The 20,033-nt window shown below is 36.8% G+C and overlaps 1 protein-coding gene across 1 annotated transcript in view; it reads left to right on the top strand.

Annotated features, from left to right (window-relative positions):
• CUBN (cubilin) overlaps positions 1 to 20,033 on the top strand; it is a 266,340-nt gene that overhangs the window by 151,964 nt on the left and 94,343 nt on the right. The window contains exons 37-39 of the mRNA XM_072954876.1: positions 10,090 to 10,295; positions 11,214 to 11,398; positions 13,167 to 13,359. Of these exons, the coding sequence (XP_072810977.1) occupies positions 10,090 to 10,295; positions 11,214 to 11,398; positions 13,167 to 13,359 (584 nt within the window). The remainder of the gene's footprint in view (positions 1 to 10,089; positions 10,296 to 11,213; positions 11,399 to 13,166; positions 13,360 to 20,033) is intronic.

Raw genomic sequence — 20,033 nt, 5'->3', positions numbered from 1 at the left:
AGAGGACTGAGGGTGTAAACACAGTGAAAGTGTAAAACTAGCCAAACAAAGCAGACTTGTCAAAGCGCCTGGCCAGTAAAGTGGATTCCTCAAACACTATGAAGTTTGGGAGGAGTTCCCCAGGTAGGGATGATCTTTTCCAAAAGAACTTTTGCTACAGAAGAGATAGTAGCTTGGCTGCGAAAGAAGGCTTCCACCCAGTGTGAAAATGTATAGACTATGACAAAAGTATATTTATATCCATTAGAGGAAAACTTGTATGAAATCCATTTGCCGGAGCTTGAATGATCCATTAGGCAGTTTAAAATGTCTGAGAGCAGTACGAACAGGCTGCACTTTGGACAAATGGGACAAGTGAAGTAGGCATTTTTTTTCAGCCTTGTTAATGTTTCCTCTCTAATATTGATTTATGACGGCTGTCATCTGGTCAGTAGAACAGAGGTTTAATGCATGCACAGAGGTGAGGAGTGGGAACTTTAGAGTGTCTGGTAGGAATAAGTTGTAATTTGACCCAAACCAGAAGTTTCTCTTTTGGTCAAACCAATGATTATTGATTTTCCCATCTTGTTTTCTCTTTTCTGAGGCCAATTGTTGGGCTTCTCTAGCCAGTTTTTTCTAAATTTCCCTTTGGACCAAGACAGAGGTCTGACTGCGGTTGGTCCCCATGAGGACAGAATTCCTCATGGAGATATCAGCAAAGCGATTTCCTTTAGCTTTCAGAGAGTCAGTTTTAGAATACCCAGAATCTCAATAATAGCTTAAGTGGCAGGTAAAAGTATTGTATCCAATAATTCCTAAACACAGGGGCCATTTAAAATTTTTTTCCCACTGAAAGTAAGGAAGCCACATTGCTTCCACAATATTCCAAAATCATGAGCTACTCTGAAAGCGTATCAACTACCAGTATAATAAATATTCTCAGGTTTATCCTTGGCTAAAATATAAGCCTATGTAAAAGCATGTAATTTAATCTGTTGGGCCAAAGTAGCCATAGGTAAAGATGCTGCCTCAGAACATCAAAAGGAATCTTAATAGCGTCCTTGGAACTATATTTGCCTTTGTCACCTTTTAAATGAGAACCATCAGTGAGCCATGAGAAGCCAGCATTACCCAGTGGAATTTCCTGTAGATCACCATGAGGAGTCAGGAGGTGACCTTGAAGGCTGTGTCATCTGGTTCTTCTCATTAAATTGGGTTGAGGTTGTCCGATGGCATCTCTTCCAGGTGGACAACTGCTGTCATTCCCCACTACTTGAGCTGTTTCAGTACTCTGAGGCAGAGATTGTTTTATAGTAGTGGGGTTGAGCACCAAGAGTGTGGCTCCAGTGTCAGTTAAGGGTGGAAGAAGTTCGTCCCCAATCTGGAGAAATGTTTCTCCATGCCGCTTAAGAGGAGGATTGAGAAGAGCCCCTGTAGTTCCTTAGGGTGCCATTATTAAGAATTGGGAAGATGCCAAAAAGCTGGTTAGAGGGCTGAAGGCACCTAGAGCACTTAAACGTGTAACAACCTCTTTTCCAATATTCTGGCTCTTTGCAATAATAGCAGAAGCTAGTAGAGCTTTGGTTTCATTTAGGAGCCTTCATTTGTTGCGGTTGAAGATTAGGAATGTTGGCAGTTTTCCTCTGAGGTGACTCATCTAGAGTTTGTGAGGGCTGGTTTGCCACATTAACTAAATCTGGAGTGGACATAGTTTCCTGTTACATCCTGGTCCTTTTTATTAGAAAGGAAAGATCCCAGTTCAGCCAGTTTTCAAATATTTTATAGCACAAACAGCTTAAATGGTTTTCAAGCCTAAATACTAGCCAATTCTAAGGAGATATGTTGGTCCTAAAGGAGCTAGGCCAAAGGCTTTTTCAGCCAGTTTCAAGAGAATAGCCCTTTGCAAAGGAATAGACTGAAGGCTAAAGAAAACTGGCACAGTTTCAGTGAAATGGCCCCTGTTCCCGAAGGAATGGGTCAAAGGCTAGCCAGTTTCAATTGAAATGGTCTGATATCAAATCAGAAAGAAGTGCCCAGCAACTACTCACGTGCAGAACAAAGTGTTGACCGGTAAGATGAAACTTTAAAATAGATCTTGAATAAAACCTGGAGATCTTCAAATGCAAACGGAGTGTGAGCTCAGATCCAAGAGAATAACATACATTTGAACTCTAGGGTCCACAGGAAAAGCAGTGAGTGACAGTGGGCTCAATCTGTGGGTACCACGCTGTTTGCTTACTAGCCTAGAGCTGTCGTGGGTCTCATCTGGTCCCTGTATAAGCCACCAAAATGTTGATCAGAAATTAATAGACTGCCAGCTATTTCTCCAGCAAGATGGGTTTATTTAGGATCAGCAGAGAATTGCAATTCTGGGTCTACAACTACGGTGAGCCACTGCAAATCCCTGCACAGGATGGGAGGGAGAATGCTTTTATAGAAGGGAAGAGAGAGCCCTGAGGGCTACAGTAAACAGACTCCATGACTTCTCATTGGCTGAGTCCTTGCCAGAAAAGAAGAGTCTTCTTCCTCTTGGGCTCTGCTGTCATCTCAAGGCACGAGAGCGCCCCCTCCTGGTTTCCCAACTCTGTATAATTGAGATTTCTGTTTATTAGTTTTTTACAGAACCTAGTGGTTGATTTGTAAAACCACTCTCGTATTCCTCATTGAACTGTAAGCCTTTTGAATATGGACTAAGGATATGAAATCAACAGTAGGGTCACATCACATTCTGAGTGGTCTTAGGTTAAATTAATTAAAAAATAATAATGTATTTTCTAGAAGTAGACAGTGAAAAGCATGTGGTCTGTGAAATGGGACTTTTTAATACTTGTAACATGCCTTGCTGGTAACGGATGCTTAACAAATATTGAATGATAAGATTTGGGTATTTAAATTGCCATTTAAAATTAAATGTTATTTATTTTACTATGTCGCATAGTATTTATCGGGCTTTGGTTGGGGGTGCTAATTCTGTTTTTGAAAAACATCTACTTAGTAACTTACTGTTGAGAAAAGAGGACTGTTTTGAGGACACTGGTCTGTTTATTCAAAAAAAGTCTTGCTCCTTCTCCTAGACATGCCATTCTGTGCATTAAGAATGGATTTTTTAAAATGAGAGAGAAATCCTGTTTGTGGACCACGTTCAACCATCTCAAGTTGCTTTCTTTCAGTGCATCAATCAGACAGTGCCTGATGCAGGGTCCAAGTGGCATTGTGTCAAAACAAAGGCACCCTCTGAGTGCCTGAAAGGCGCTGCAAGTTTAAGTTGCCACGTGGGGAAGAGGTTTTGTTTGCTTTTGTCTTGACTAAAAAACCAAAGTTCTTTATGATAAGAAATATATATATATGTATATTTATTTATTATGTATTTCTTTATTCAATAAGTATTTATTAAGTCCCTACTATGTGCTTATACATGAAAGGCACTGCAAGTGTAAGTTGCCATGTGGGAAAGAGGTTTTGTTTGCTTTTGTCTGCTTTTGTCTTCACTAAAAACCCAAAGTTCTTTATGAAAAGAAATATATATATGTATATATATTTAATATGTATTTGTTTATTCAATAAGTATTTATTAAGTCCCTACTATGTGCTTATACGTGTAAGCACTTGTTATCCCCATGCTAGTTGCTTTGTATATAAAGCACATGTTACTCCCATAATAGATACTTTATATGTAATGATGAATAAAAGATGAACATTGTTCTTACGATAAAATCTGAAGCCCTTCACATGGCTTACTAGGTCTCATATTGCTAAATAAAAGGACTGCTTTGGGGTCTTTTTCCTCTTGGTCTTTACAACATTCACATTCTTGATCAATCTGATGTCCAGTGCTTATCAGGAGCTGGGCCAGGTACTGGGAATGTTTAAGACAGACAAGATCCCATTTCTTGATGTATTACTGGTAAGTTCAGGTCAAGAAGCTATTTGTTTAAAACCTAAAGAGATTCGTTGCATCTGTAGGGGATAATCATGTCCATATAGGGCCACAGTTGTGATTACGGATGTTCACGTGTATAGCGCAAGGCTGATGCAGCCCTGATGTCCAATGAAAAGCTCTCCTCTGCCATTTCTAAAGTGTCTCACGTGGCAATCCAAAGATAAATGCAAATGGACAACACCGGGTGCTTCTTATAGAAAATGAGAGGTAGATACTCAAAGCAAGTATCATCCATTTTACTCTTTAAAGGTCACTAAATCCTGATTATTGCATCAACAAATCTTTTTTTTTAATTGAAATACAGTCAATTACAAAGTGTCAATTTCTGGTGTCCAGCACAATGTCCCAGTCATGCATATACATACATATATTCTTTTTCATTTTTTTCATTAAATGTTATAACAAGATATTGAACGTAGTTCCCTGTGCTACACAGAAGAAACTGTATCAACAAATCTTAATGTCTCATCTTTTTCTTTTCTCATCCATCAGAAGTTAATTTTGATGATTTCGTGTTACTTGCCTGAGTTTTACTTTTAAGATACAATTTGTGGAATGCAAGATGTTCCCCTTTATGTCGATGATAATGAGAAGGGTTTTACGGCAAGGCCTCTGAGTGAGTTATTTCTGCCCTGGTCTAAACTGTATCCAGATGGGAGCTTGGAAACATTCCCCTGGGGTGGGTGCAGAGCATATGAAAAGCATATGGAATACATCAATCCAAACACGGGGTTTGGATTGTGGACACTGCTGTGAAACTGAGTAGGGAGAAAAACTGGAGAAATTTATGATTGAATCTGTAACACAAAAGGACAGGGGAGAAATAAAACCTAAAAAGAATTTTTTTTTATAAAACAGATATTTAAAGGAATTAACAGAAAATGTACCTTTTGCCGGCACAGTCCTTTTAAAATGCGATTGATCTTGGTTCAAGAATCAAAATGAGATAATGAGAAACAGTGATTGTACTATTTTTGTTTCACGTCCTATTTTTACTAGCAGATCTGAGCCAACGTGTTTGGAAAGAAGGTAGATTTACTTATAAAATGAAGTGGCCTAAAACAAAGAATTCCAAGAACAAGAAAACTTTTTACAAAGTTTAATTTGATTCTTACAGATACCATCCTGCTATCATTTTTAATGAAATGTCTTTTTTCACATTTAGCATTGGATTTATACCAGTCTGGTACTAAAACAGAAAAGACCTGCACTTAGCAATCTTTTGGGCCATTAGACCAAACTTTAACGTGCACATTGATCACCTGGGATCTTTTTAAAATTCATATTCTGATTCTGTTGGTGGTAGGGCCTGATTCTTCAGTTCAAACAAGCTTTCGGGTGGTACTGATGCTGTGAGAGCATGTGCTGCACTTTGAGCAGAAAGGTTTCAGGGGCAATTTCATGTAAATTACCTGCTAAGGAAATTGAACACACTTCCTTCTGTTTTTCTGAGAATCAGAAGAACACGATTTTAGCATATTTATTGATAATATGTGGGTAACAAAACTGAGCCTAAATTTAAGCGCCAAACTTGGCAACCATCCTAAAGATGGATTCAGAACAAGTCTTTGCCAAAAATGATTGTAGGTATAAACATTGTTTTACAAAGAATCTCCTGGGCAAGGAAGACAGTGGAGGTAAGACAAATGTGTTCGTTTAGCTTCAAGTGGATACTTCCTGAATCTTCTGCTGCTTCATAATCAGTCCCAGCTTGCTGCTAAAACTATGTCTGGAATATAGATCCGGATGATCCACACTGTGGTCACCCGTGTTGATGGGCTTGTGAGAGCTGCAGACTCATTGTCCAGCTAGAGACCTACCAATGCTAGTATCTGGCTTGAGGAGCTAATGGTGGAGCAGAGCTGACCAGTCTGCTCCAGTGCTCTGGGTGACAGTGAAAGCTCAGAGGCGTGTCTGATAGGGCGATCCCACTGTGGGGCTCAATGTCCCAGAACCTCCAGGCTGGTAGTCTTTCCCTGAAGCATCCTAACCCATTAGCTGAAACAGAGCCCCAGGAGTGCGCTACACTTCCCATCATGTGAAATCTTGCACACATAATGTTGGGCATTGACTGAAAAATACACAACAGGGAAGTAAGTTTTCTATTCTCGAGACCGTTTTTTATGCTTTCCAAGTTTCTATTCTGTTGTCTTTCTAGGCCATTCTTTCTTCTCTTTATCTTGTCCTCCTTCTCAGCAAAAACTCTCTTCCATTACTTCTGAAAACAGAATAGTTTGTAATCACTTCATTCACCTTTTTTTATCATTAAATTACTTTTTTCTTTAAAAATTAATTTAAATGAGTTAAATAGTATAGAGCAGCAAAAGTTTCCTATCCATATCCCTTTACCTTCTTGTCACAGAGATAACCCATATTTTGAATTTTATGTGAATCATTTCTATGCATGTTTATATACTTTTATTATATATAGGTACACATATGTAATATATATATATATACATTTCTCCATACACACTACATAATGTTGCTTTCAGCTTTATGTTTTACATAAATGCAATCATACTTATTGACTTTACTACAACTATATTGAATTCATAGATTAATTTTGGTAGAATCTTTATTGACTCTTTATTTTTTTGAACTTGGGATATCTCACCAGTCATTTGTCTTCTTTTATGTCCTTCAATAAAATTTCATATTGTTTTCTGTAAAAAACTTACATTTTGTTACATTTATTCCTAGGCATCTTATTTTTATTGCCACTAAAAATGACATCCGTTTTTAAAATTACAATGTACTCTGTCCATCTTACCCAAAATAACCCCCCTTAATTACTTGAGTTTTTCCTCCTAGAACTTTTCACTGCCTCACTATTTTTCTATCTATTTGTTTATTATCTCCCTCTCCTTCTAGGGGGAAACATTGTTTCTTTTCTTCATTGTCCTGTCCCAGTGTCTGGCAATATAGTAAAGAGTTTGTTGAATGAATGTTAACTAAGTTACAGTGCATAAATTTTTGTTTGCTGGTATAAGGAAACCCTATTAATTTTTGCATTATCTTATCCAGCAACCATTCCATTCTCTAGAATGGCCAAAAATTTTGTTTCTTGTCTCCTGCTGTATCTTCAGTGCCTAGAAAAGGACCTGACAGAGAAACAAAACAAAACAAAACAAAAAAAAGAAAGAAAAAAAGTAAAAAAAAAGAAAAGGTACTCAGTATGTATTTATGAATGAATGAGTGCTCTTGAATATGAATTGATTTTATAGGCCTTCTTTTCTAATTCTTACAACATGTGCCCCTTTTCCTTCTCTTACTGCCCTGGAAAATGCTTTAGTATATTGTGGAACAAAGTGATGAGAACAGGATTTCTTGTGTTGTTCCTCATTTAAAAGAAATGTTTAAATTTTTTTTTTACCTCTAAGTGTATTTTCTTAAGTGTTTGGTGGACATTTCTCATCCAGTTAAGAAAATTCCTTTTATTCCTAATTTTCTAAGAGTTCTTATGATGAATGGGTGTTCAGTTTTATCAAATGCTTTTTTCTGCAATTGTCGCTGACTCTTTTAATATATCTTTGCATTTGTTTTTCTCTTTTAATGCTTGTGTGTGTTGAATTGTTGTTGAATTGTTCTAATAGATCTTCTAATCTTAAACCATTGTGCGTTCAACTTGGTTAAGATTTATATATTTTACAGATTTATGGATTCATTTTGCTAATATTGTATGTAAGATTTTTCATCTGTATTATTGAGAGTGACTTAAACTTTTTCTTTCTTTGACCCCTCTTGACTGATTTTGCTCTCAAGGTGGTATTAACTTCATTAAGTAAGTTGGACACTGTCATATTTTTAAAATTTTTTGTTACAACTTACATAAGATTAGGATTGGGATATTGATTTGTTGAAGCTTTGGTAGAGTTTGCCTATAAAATAATCTGGGCTCAGATACTTGTTTTGTCTGCAGGAGTTTTTAATACTGATTTTTACTGATTTGATGGTCTTTTAGGTTTTTCATTTTTTCTTAAACTAGTTAAATTACTGTATTTTTGTAAAAAATATTATCTAAGTTCAAATTTATTGACATGGGTTTTTAGTAGATTTCATTTTCATTTAAAAATTTTCTGATGTATCTTTAATTTTGTCCTTTTCTTACTAGTAATATTGCTCATTTAAACTTTCTTTTATTCTTGATTAGTTTTATTGGAGGTTTATACTTTATTAATCTTGTCAAAGAAATAGCTTTTTTAAAAATTCTTTTCTAGTATTTAAAGTTGTCCTGTTATTTCCTCTGCTTCTTTTGTGGGTTTTTTTTTCTGCTTTTCTAACTTCTGAGAGTAGACATCTAATTTATTTTTCTTAGTATTTATTCTTTTCTACTATAAACACTTAAGGTTATGAATTTCCCTCTAAATATTGCTTTTGCCACACTCCATAAGGTTTAATACACAATGTTTTCACTTTAATTTAGTCCTAAACATATTCTAATTTCCATTGTGATTTCTTGTTTAGCTCATGGTTTATATAGAAATGTGTTTTATGTATTCAAACTATGGAATCTTCTTGTTATCTCATTGTGACCTAGTTCTAATTTCATCTAATAGTGCTCAGAGAGCATAGTTTTTAATAGGTTTAATAGTTTCTGAGATTTGATTCTTTGTCAACTATATTAATACTTTTTATACATGTTATTGGGCACATGAAAAGAATAAATGTAGAGAATTTGTAAATTCTAATTGTTGGGTGTTACAGAAAGCTTGGTATTGTCTTGCTGTTATCGTAATTCATCATTTTGTGGAAATCACCAAAAATCATCTAATTGATTCCTGAATATGTTTGGAAAATAACCCTAGAGTGGAGTCTCTGAAACTGCCCCTTTAAAAGTTACTAATTTATTTTGAGTAACCAAATCCTATAGCCTGTTCTTAATCCTGGATCTTTGCATCATTTGACACCCTTCATCACCCTCTCCATAATTCTCTCTTAGCTTCTGTGACATGACTTTGAATTTGTTTTTATCTTACTTTCTACACTACTCCTATGTTTATTATTTCCTCTCCCTTTCACTGTACTCAAAATATGGGTGTTCCCTAATCTGCTCTTTTCCTTTCCCTCTCTCTCTCTGTCTTTACTTATCACTCCCCACTTATTCATTTCTAAACCCCCAATCTAGCCATGCTTCCACTATGACCACATATATACAGGTGGTAACACAGGTGGTAATGCAGCTGTATTTACAAATACAGTCACAGAGGCTCTTTTGAAGCCCAAACTTGGCACCATCAATTGGGTTGAACTGGTTGTATATTTGCAGCTCCTACTCTGGATAATCTCCTCTACTCCATCCATCTGTTCATCCACCCTCACACCAGTACCAATTATCTTGATAATATCCAAGTTTTTTAAACGTTAAGGCCAATTTTTAAAAGCATTCATTTAGCATCTACATGATCTGGACTCTTTATATATGTTACTAATTACAGTCAGATGAGGCAGATACTATTCCTACCCTCCCTTCCCTTATGTCATCATAACTGCAGAATACAAAGAAATTGAATATGCTTGAACACCTGCTTGCATTATTACAAATGCTATGCTTTCCCTTCCTCTCCAGAAATTAAGTACAGATGCCTTTGATTGTTATTTAAGCTCTCCCAAAATTAACCCATCAAACCACTCCAGCTATGCTTTCTTAAAGCACTCAATGTTCTGACCAATCTAGACCGCTCACAGGTTTCTAAATATGTCCCACCCTTTCTGCATCTGTACTTAGGTTGCCACGCATTCCATGCCCACCATTTCTGCACCTTAAATCCAGCTACTATTACATTTCAGTCTCAAAAAGTCTTTCCATCAAGCTACTACTGAGCTTCACCATCAGATACGATACCTCTGTCTCAAAATTCTTATCCCCACTTTATAGGTCTGATGGCACAATATTCTGCCTTATAATGATTTTTTCCCTGTATTCTTGCTTAGTTTTCCCCCAGAAAGAAAATTCCTTGAAGGCAGTGTATTAATTGTCTTCAGATCTCTCACAAAGCCATTTCAACAAATTTGAGTGAAAGGAAATTTTTGAGTCAGCTAAAAGACATTGTGATCAAAATTAAAGAAAAAATGTTAAAAGTAAGCAGGTCAACCCAGCTTGTGATTCAGAATAATTCCCAAATTTATCCTATCGGTTTAATCTCTTTAATTTTTTCCCCCCAAATCAGAACTTTCCAGCTGGAGGATTCTCAGGACTGTAGCAGAGATTTTGTGGAGCTCCGGGAAGGAAACTCCACTGGCCACTTGGTGGGACGATACTGTGGAAACACCCTCCCCCTCAATTACTCATCCGTTGTTGGGCATAACCTATGGGTCAGATTTGTGTCAGACGGCTCAGGAAGTGGCATTGGCTTCCAGGCTGCATTTGCAAAGAGTAAGTTGGTTCCACTATAGTGATGGCTTCCAGAATGTTTCCTACAAACTAGAAAGGATAACAGTATTTTCAGTAATGCACTAAGAACAATGCTGATCTACCCCATTCCCTGATATTCCTTGTCTTTGTGGAATTTATTATATGAAATATGCAAAAAATTAAATTCTATGTGAATGGCTCATTAAGAGCCAGGGAGAGCATTCTCAGTGATTTTAATATTCTTTTTAACCTCTAGTGTCTACCCAATATTAAATTAAACTTTTTTCATGGTATTGTATTAAAGAGCTTTCTAAAGTGTTATGGTTCCAGTTTGGTATACTTAAATCAAACGTGTTTATTTGATCCCATAAAGTCTATGTTCTTCAGATTAAAAGCATTTAATGTAACTTTAGGATATGCTTAAGTGCCCAGATATTATAATAACAAAGTATTCTCCTAATTGGATAAAATGTTAAATATTTTTATTTTCTAACTCAACTTTTTCATAATTAGCCACTCTGTATGTGACTTGAAAATGTCCATTTCTCTTATATAATTTAAAAAAACATATTTTATTCTTTTGTAAAACAAGAAAATAGGTACACCAAAATTATAGACCAGGGCTGGTAATACCCCTTCCCATGGCCCCAGGTCCTCTGGGGTCTGGGAACCCATTTTTCCATGAGAAGCTATTGCTTGTTTTCTCACTGTGTAGCCTGCTAAGGAGATGGAATTCCATTCACAAAATCACCCTTCTCCAAGGAATTAATAGATAGCAGAGAAACCAAAAAGGAAGCAGTATTTCTTTCAGTGTTCAGAAAAGAAATTGCAGTCAGTTAGCAGTCCATCCTTTTCAAAACCCCTTTCCTTTTGTTTCTTTCATTTGATTAAAGAGCTTTTCCAAGTAGGTCTGATTTACTACTCTGTTTTCCTTCCTAGTATTTGGCAATGATAATATTGTGGGAACTCATGGGAAAATCGCCTCTCCCTTATGGCCTAGCAATTACCCTCGCAACTCCAATTACCAATGGATAGTGAATGTGAATGAATCTCAAGTTATCCATGGTAGAATCTTGGAGATGGACATTGAAGGAACATTTAACTGCTATTACGACAAGTTAAAGGTGAGTTTCCAAGTGCAATCAATGTTTATAAATTTAGGTGAATTGCTACTGGCAAAAATTGATTTAAGTCGGGGAGAGTGGATATAGCTCAGTGGTAGAGTGCATGCTTAGCATGCACGAGGTCCTGGGTTCAATCCCCAGCACCTCCATTAAAAAAATTTAAAACATAACAGATCCAAGTTAATGTCTATTCAAGCAGCTGCAAATGATATAGGATGATCTAGCCTACATCATGAGTACCCCCTCTAGGTTAGCTATACAATGGTAATTCTTTTGATTGGAAAAGTTAGATACCAGAATTCTGTATCTAACTTTTTTTTTTAACATTATAATTTTTCTTTTGGGCTTTGTCTGAGCATATATATGTATCTTACTCATTCTTTCTTATATCCCATTATCCTATTTATTCTTATGTTAGAGTGTTAAACATTTGAATGTGAATTTTAAAATAAATAAATATAAATATAAAGACTGTGGTGAACACTGTCATTCAGACATTAGTTATTATGTCAATTTCAGAAAGCCTATCAGATTATCTTTTATGTAGCTTTGTTGGGGTATATTTGACAAATAGTGTTTATACTTAAAATCTACAACTTGGTCTTCTGATATATGTATACACTGTAAAATCATAATCATAATCAAGCTAATTAACATTTATCACCTCATATGCATACCATCTTCTTTATTTTTGGTGTGGTGAGACTACTCAAGATCTACCGTCTTAGCAAATTTGAAGCATACAGTGTAGTATTATTAGCTGTAGTCACATTGCTCTGCATTACATCTTCTCAATTATTAATCTGGCAAAACAAACTTTATACCCTTTGACCATTTCCCTATTTTTCGCTTCTGCCATCTCCTGGCAACCACCCTTCTACTGTCTGCTTCTATGGGTCTGACTATTTCATGATCAGATCCTTGAAGGCCAAGGGTCTGTCTTATTCATTTTAGATCCACAGTGCTTCCCAAAGAATCCAGTACCTAATAGATGCTCATTATGTGTAGAAATAATTATTAGATAATGTGAAATCTGAGCTTATATCATAGCTTCAATGGAGAAATTTGTAATAACACTTACAATGAACTTGTTCAGATTATTTAGAAGATGGAGGGAAGGATGTGAAATGTAGTTGGACACCATCCATCCACATGTGCAGCAAAAATAAATGTGCTCAAGATTATGTATTTGGAAACTATTACAAAGTACATCTCTAAATAGGCAATTTAGTATTTTGAACCAAATGGAAGAGATTTATTGAATGCTTTGAATATGCTGAGCCCTGGCAAGCTGTAATTCTTTTGTTGTTATTAATTCTGCTTACTTACTTCTTTAGAAATAGAACTCCTGGATACCTGTACAATTTCTCTCATTAAACTTTTCCTCTTTCTTACTGCTTTTCTGTTTTCTTCCTAATTCCTCCTTTGACCCCCCAGAGTACATTCAATCAGCACTGTTGTGCAACTATCCCGGTTTCTACTTTTCCACCCCCAAATTCTACTGTAAATCATATAATGAGCTACATCACAAGGAACATGTTCATTAATATAATCCTACAGGACGGATATAAATAATTTCAAAACACATTTAATTATTTGCAGTCATATTTTATATCTCACAATACTTTTTATTTTAAACTAATATATAATATTACTTCATTATTTTTTCTTTTATGATAAAATTATAATAAGTTTTGGTTTTCTTTTTATTAAGAAAAACAGAGGTGATTGCCTAAAATCAGGGCTCTATTATGCCTTTTACATGCAGATTTACGATGGGTCTGGCATTCATTCCCGCCTGATTGGAACCTACTGTGGTACCCAGACCGACTCTTTTGGCTCCACTAGAAGTTCTTTGACATTTCAGTTTTCTTCTGATTCTTCAGTCTCGGGGAAAGGATTCCTTCTGGAGTGGTTTGCGATGAATACCTCTGTTGGACCTTTACCTACCATTGCTACAGGTGTGCTTGGTAATAAATAAAATTCTTTTTAGGGGCTGATATGTGTAGACTGACATTTCAAAGATTCCTACTAATAAGGGCCAAATACACAAACGAGTAAGTATTATAATTACAGTCTCAAAACCCTTCCTCCATGCATTCAAGTGTTCTTTTAATTTCACAAAAACATAAAAATTATGTTTACTTCCAACAAATGCTGATTTTTCCATTACATTTTTCATAATAATTAAGGGTTTGATATCCGTAAGCTATTCTACTTACAATTTCTAGAGGTCACTTCAGAGATTTCTGAAAGTTTGGTTTGCAAATACTATGCACACATACACACACTCATAATAGTTAAGGATCAACTAATAGAAGTAACTGTTTTCCTTCTGTATTACATTTTAAGTATGACTTCAGAAATGTTTCAGTTTGTCCTCAACTGGTTTTAAAAACTTCAAGTTTCAGGTAAAGTTGGCCTAAATTTTAAGCTTTTATTTTACTATTTGAGAGACATTTCTAATTCTCCCAGTAAGCAGTATTTTGTGAGACTGTGCTTTTTGCTTGAAAATATGTTTAAACAATCTTGAATGACTCTCTTGAATTTGAGGGTTGACATAGAATAAGCTCAGCAGATATTTCTTATAGCATATTCTCAGTCCTTGAAATATTTGATTGGGACACATTATCATAGGGTATCATTGAAGATTTTCAAACTTTGAACTTGTTCTGGGACTAAAGAGACCCTAAAAGATTAGTCTACTTGCTGCTAACTTCTTGGGAATTTGTATTAGCAGAGATCACAGATGAAGGTGTAATTCACACTTTTATTTAATGCCTCTTAATATTCTGTCCTGAGATGGTTTTTTTTTCCTCTCTTATAAGGTACTTTGATAACACTGACTATGACTGTCTTCCTTAAATATTTATTTATCTAGGAGTAAGGAGCCATCAGGAATTGCCCAATGTAATTTTGAGCTGTCACTTTAAGTCCGGATAGCTCTTATAAGTAAACTTGAATTAAGCTTTTTTTATATCCACACATCTCAAGTTAGGGAAGTAATTTGTCATGCAAAGCAATGTATCAACAAATATAATATAGTACTCAAAAATAGCAAGTTCTCTTCTCATATATATATTCTATAATTATGTTATTTAAATGGATGATTGACAGTAATATCATAAATCTCATTTCTTTTAATGAAGAACAAGCAAAGGAGAAAATAAGTGGGTAAGAAAATTTTATAATTTACTAGTCATCTAGTTGGTGTAAATGAGTATTCCATGATGACCTCACATTCTGAAAGTTTCATTAAAATGAAAAAAAGCTTAATGTTTTAAAATGTATTAATATATTGAACATTGTACCATTAGCATTCCTTATACAAACATATATTTAATTTATTTCAACAAATATTTATTGTGGGTTTATTATAGATACACTGAGGTAAGTGTATCCTGACTAAGAAAGGAAATCAAGATATAGTGTCTACTCTCCAGGAGTTTAAAAGTAGTTGAGAAAGATAAAGCATTCATATGTCTGTTAAAAAATGATATAGTAATTAAATGACTAAATAACAAAGCAGCTGTACAGACAGTGAAAAGTCAATCAAAGGAAAGTGAGCCTATTGTGGACTAGGGTCATCTGAAGGAAATTAAACATGTCAAGTAGGAAATTTTTAGTGTATCAGTCAGGAAATACTTGGTTATGCTGCAGTAACAAATAATTCCAAGCTCTGAGTAGCTGAAAAACAATCAGACTTCCTTCTTGCTCATGTTACATATTCCCCGTAGGTTAACTGGGGGCCTTGTCACCATCACCACTCCATAACTAGGCTGTTGGAGCTGACATTGTTTGGGACATTATCTGTGACCATGGCAGGAGGAAAGAGAGCCCGGCATGTCTCAGTCTAAAACTGCACAGTTTAAAAATGATGCATTTTGCTTATAATGCATTGGCCAAAATTGGTCAAAAGGCTTCACCCAACCACAGAAGTATTAAGAAATGCATTTTCACCCTGTGTTTGGAAGTGAGGAGAGATGGAATATTTGACAAACAACACTAATGACCCATAGTCAGTTAATATGACAACTGCTTTGTATAAATTCAAGATCAGAAATATTTTATATAGAGGACAATTTTAACTTTTGAAGATACTGGATAATATTCAAATATTCTACTTTAAAATTGCTTTTACTTGTCTTTTTTTTTTTTTTTACTTTTGCAGCCTGTGTAGTAATAGAACAAAGTAATTAAGACCTAGTCCTATAAAATTTTACACTTATTTCTTGCTGGCCCCAGCAAGATTCAAACACGTTCTGGTATAAGACTCATAAGCTTCAGGAATGGTGAAGTAAAGACCTCTGAAAATCCATTCTTACATAAAAACAGTGAGAACACTGGCAAAAATTTTCAAAACCAACATTTGAGAATGCTGGAAATTAATTAAAGATGACAATAATCTAAGCAGTGTTTATTCAAGAAAAATGGTTGAATCTCAGAAAGAGTAGCCAGCTTTCTGGTATCTTAATTTTCCCTATTTCAGCCTCTTCCCCTCCCCAGCTTTGCAGTAGCATTACAATAGCCTCACGATTATTTTGGCTGTGAAAACCAGCAACCCAACAGCTATTGGAAGGGGTGGGTGGAACAGATCAGGAGTTCCAAAAATCATCCTATCCCTAGGGAATTATTATTTAATCTGTCTGGCAGCTTCCTAGAAAAGTTCCATCCTCTGGATTTGTCTTCATTTGCTCTAACACAGAGCATGCTGTGTACAAAATCCCCACAATGGGGTGTTTTTGAAAATCATCAGTGACAATGTTTAGCATCACAACTGCATGTGGTAATGATACCACTTACAGCTAATAAGAGGCTGACCAAAAATGTAAACACTGAAGAACAGGATATCCACAGGGGGCTGTGAAAAGCTCTGCCATGTTTCTGGGAATATAGAAGTCCCCACACGTGTGCAGGGCTGTGAACATGCCCAAGAAAAACCAGAGAAGACCCTAGTTTCTCACCTCCACATGCTCTTAAGGCTCTGTGAAAGTAGACGGTGAATACTAAGGCAGAGTTGTAAACTGCCTTCTAGAGTCAGGTAGGCTTATCCTAACCACCCTCCCACCCCCACCACACACACACAGTCCCTCAGAAAAGACTGAGAGGATTATTATTTGCACACATTAAAAGGAATCTCTGTTTAATCAATTATTGATCACTAACTGGAATACAGAATTTCAATGGCTACACGATAATGAATACAGACATAGAATTCGTGCACAAAAGTCATTGGACAGTAACAACCAACTTTAGGGGAAGGGTTGCCACATTTCCAGAATTGCCACATTATGTTATTTAAAATGTCTAGTTTTTAACAAAAAATTATGAAACACCCCCCCCCCCCCAGTAGGAAAGTATAGCCTATGCAAAGGAAAAGGAATCAATAGAAGCTACCCTGGAGAAAGCCAAGATATCAGAATTACTTAACAGATACTTTAAATGAGCTATTGTAAATATGCCAAAGAACTAAAAGAAACCATGTCTAAGAATTAAAGTATGGAATGGTGTCTTACCAAATAGAGAGTATCAGGGCAGTGATAGAAATTTTTACAAGAAAAAACAATCAACTAGAAATCATGGAGTTGAAATTCACTGAATAGGCTCAATGACAGATCTGAGCAGACAGAAAAAAATAATCATTGAACTTGAAGGGAGGTCAGCTGAGATTTTCCTTTGAGAGAAAGAGAGAAAAAGAATGAAGACCACTATACAGAGCTTCAGAAACTATCATTATACCAACGTATATATGAGTGCATAATGAGAGTCACAGATGAGAAGAAAGAGAAAGGGAAACAAAGAATATTTGAAGAAACACTGTCTGAACACTTCCCAAATTTGATGAAAAATATTAATTTACACATCCAAGAAGCCCAACAAATTCCAAGTAGGACAAGCTCAGTGAGATCTATACCTAGACAGATCACTGTCAAACTATCAAAGCTAAAGAAAAAGGGATCATCTTGAAAGAGCTAAAAAAAGAAAAGAAAAGAAAAGAAAGGAGTAGCCAAGATGGCGGAGTAGAAGGACGCTTGTAGCTTACCCTCTCCCACAAATACACCAAAACTCACATCCATAGACCCACTCAGCCAACCAGAGCACCTGCTGAACTCCAACAGAACATCGCCCTCTTCAAAAGACAAAGACGCCACGAATCTGTTAGCAGAAAAGGAAAAAATAAAGAAGGAAAAAAAAAAAACAGTGTGGGACCACTCCCATGGGGAGGGAGTGGCAAAGGAGGACTAGCACTCATTCGCTGGGTCTCCCCCCTCCAATGGAGAGGCCAGTGGGATGGAGGGGGAGCCTCCAAGGCTTGGATCTGTAAGGAGCACCCCTTGACTGACAGAACTAAGTTAAACGGGCACAGAGGGCCCCTGCGACACCCAGCCTGAGATGTGAGTCATCAGCTCGGGGCCGGGACAGGTGGCTCAAGCCGGGCGGAGGACTGGGGCAGCTGCACTGACATAGCCCTGGAGGACTGCAGGGGGCTGTGTGCCGTGGCTGGGAGGGGATACAGAGCAGAGCAACCTGGGCCCCCCATAATTTATGGGGGGAAAAAAGCAAAGCAACACTGCTGGTGTGCCCTGGGGGGAGGGGTGCTGTGGCCTTTGTCCCCTCAGACCCACAGCACTATTACTGGCGCTTCTTGGGAGGAGAGACGCAGGGCACAGCCACAGCTGCCATCTCCTCCTGTGCACAGCACCTGGGCCGGGGCAGGGCCGAGCCCTGAATCTGCACCTCAGGGCTTCGCAACCTCCTGGGCAGGACTGAGACTTGTTTACAGCCTGAGACAGATAGGATCTCTCTGCCTTGGTACCTCAAAGAACTCCTGCCACCAAGACAACAAGGAGCTGAGTTTTGGAATGGAGCAGGGGTGGGGCGGTTCCACGGTCTTCTCCGAGCCCACCTACAGAGCACCAGCCCGAGGTGGAATGGGCAGCTGCACAGAGCAGGGAGCTGCACAGACCAGCACCGGGAGAGGGCAGGAGGCCACCCACCTTCCTGGCAGGAGCACAGCACCTGACCGAGGTGCTGGGAGGGGGCGCAGCCAGCACGCCTACCTCGCCCGAGCACAGCAGCATCAGGAGATGGGGTGACCTGCCCACGCCCAGGAAGGAGCAGAGCACCTGAACCTCTGTTGGGAGGGGGCACGATCTGCTTGCCGACAGGCACTGGGAGCAGCACAGAGAGGGTGCCAACGGAGGGCCTCTGGAAACAGCAAGCTGAGTTTCTGAAACAGGGTGAAGACAAAAAGACTTCTCAATAAAATCATTTAAGAGCATACAGTCTACGGGAGAACACATTTTTTTAAAATCTTTTTTATATCTGTTCTATTTTCTATTACCTTTTTAATTTTTACTTTTTAAACAATTGTGTATGTCTACAGTTTTAATCCCTTTTAAATTTTTCTTCTAAAATATTTTTATTTTTATTATTTTTAAAAACCTAACTCATTTCATTTTTATTTCTATTGGTTTTATTCTCCTGTTATTGATTATACACAGGATTCAAATATTATTTTCTGATTTTTTCTCCTACTTTTAAGGTTTTTAAAAGATGTCTCAATTCATTTGCTATTCTGCTTCAATTTGCTCTTCTATTATTGATTATACACTGTTTTCAAACCTTTTTCCCCTCCATTCTTTACATTATAAACCATTCTTTATATTGCTATCTATTTAATACAAACAGTTATAGTAATGGATTAATAGAATTACAAAAAAGGGTAACCATGCCAAAAACTTAGAAGTGAGTCACAAAAACTAAATAAAATCCAAGATAATACAAAGGAAAATTACCAGACCACAAAAGGAAGAAGAAAGGAACAAAGAGGAAATACCAAATCAACTGCAGTAAGTTCAAAATGGCAATAAACACACATCTATCATTAACTACTGTAAATGTTAATAGACTAAATGCTCCAGTCAAAAGATGTAGAGTGGAAGACTGGGTAATAAAGCAAGAACCTTCAATATGCTGCATACAAGAGACCCACTTTCGGGAGAAGGACACATATAGATTGAGAGTGAAAGGATGGAAAAGGATATTCCATGCAAATGGAAAAGCCAAAAGAGCAGGTGTACCAGTACTGATTTCAGACAAAATAGACTTTAAAACAAAGGCCATAAAGAAAGATAAAGAGGGACATTTTATAATGATTAAAGGAGTGATACAAGATGAAGACATTACACTCGTTAATATATATGCACCCGATATAGGAGCACCTAAGTATATAAAACAATTACTAAGAGAGATACAGGGAGAAACTGAAGGGAATACAATCATTGTCAGAGATTTTAACACTGCATTAGCATCACTAGACAGATCTTCCAGACAGAAAATAAATAAGGCAACAGAGAAATTAAATGATACAATAGAAAAATTAGATTTGGTGGATATTTTCAGAGCATTACACCCCCCAAAATAGGATATACATTCTTTTCAAGTGCACATAGATCATTTTCTAGGATAGATCATGTACTTGGGCACAAAATAAGCCTCAACAATTTTAAGAAGATAGAAGTTATCTCAAGCATCTTTACTACCACAATACCATGAAACTAGAATCAATTACAGAGAAACAAAGGAGAAAAAAAGGGAAGCATGGTGATTAAAAACATGCTATTCAAAAACC

This window comes from Vicugna pacos, chromosome 35, assembly GCF_048564905.1.
Source record: "Vicugna pacos chromosome 35, VicPac4, whole genome shotgun sequence".
NCBI classification, from domain to species: Eukaryota; Metazoa; Chordata; class Mammalia; order Artiodactyla; family Camelidae; genus Vicugna; species Vicugna pacos.
Note: the sequence above shows the minus strand (reverse complement) of the source record. Positions and strands in the feature narration are given on the sequence as shown.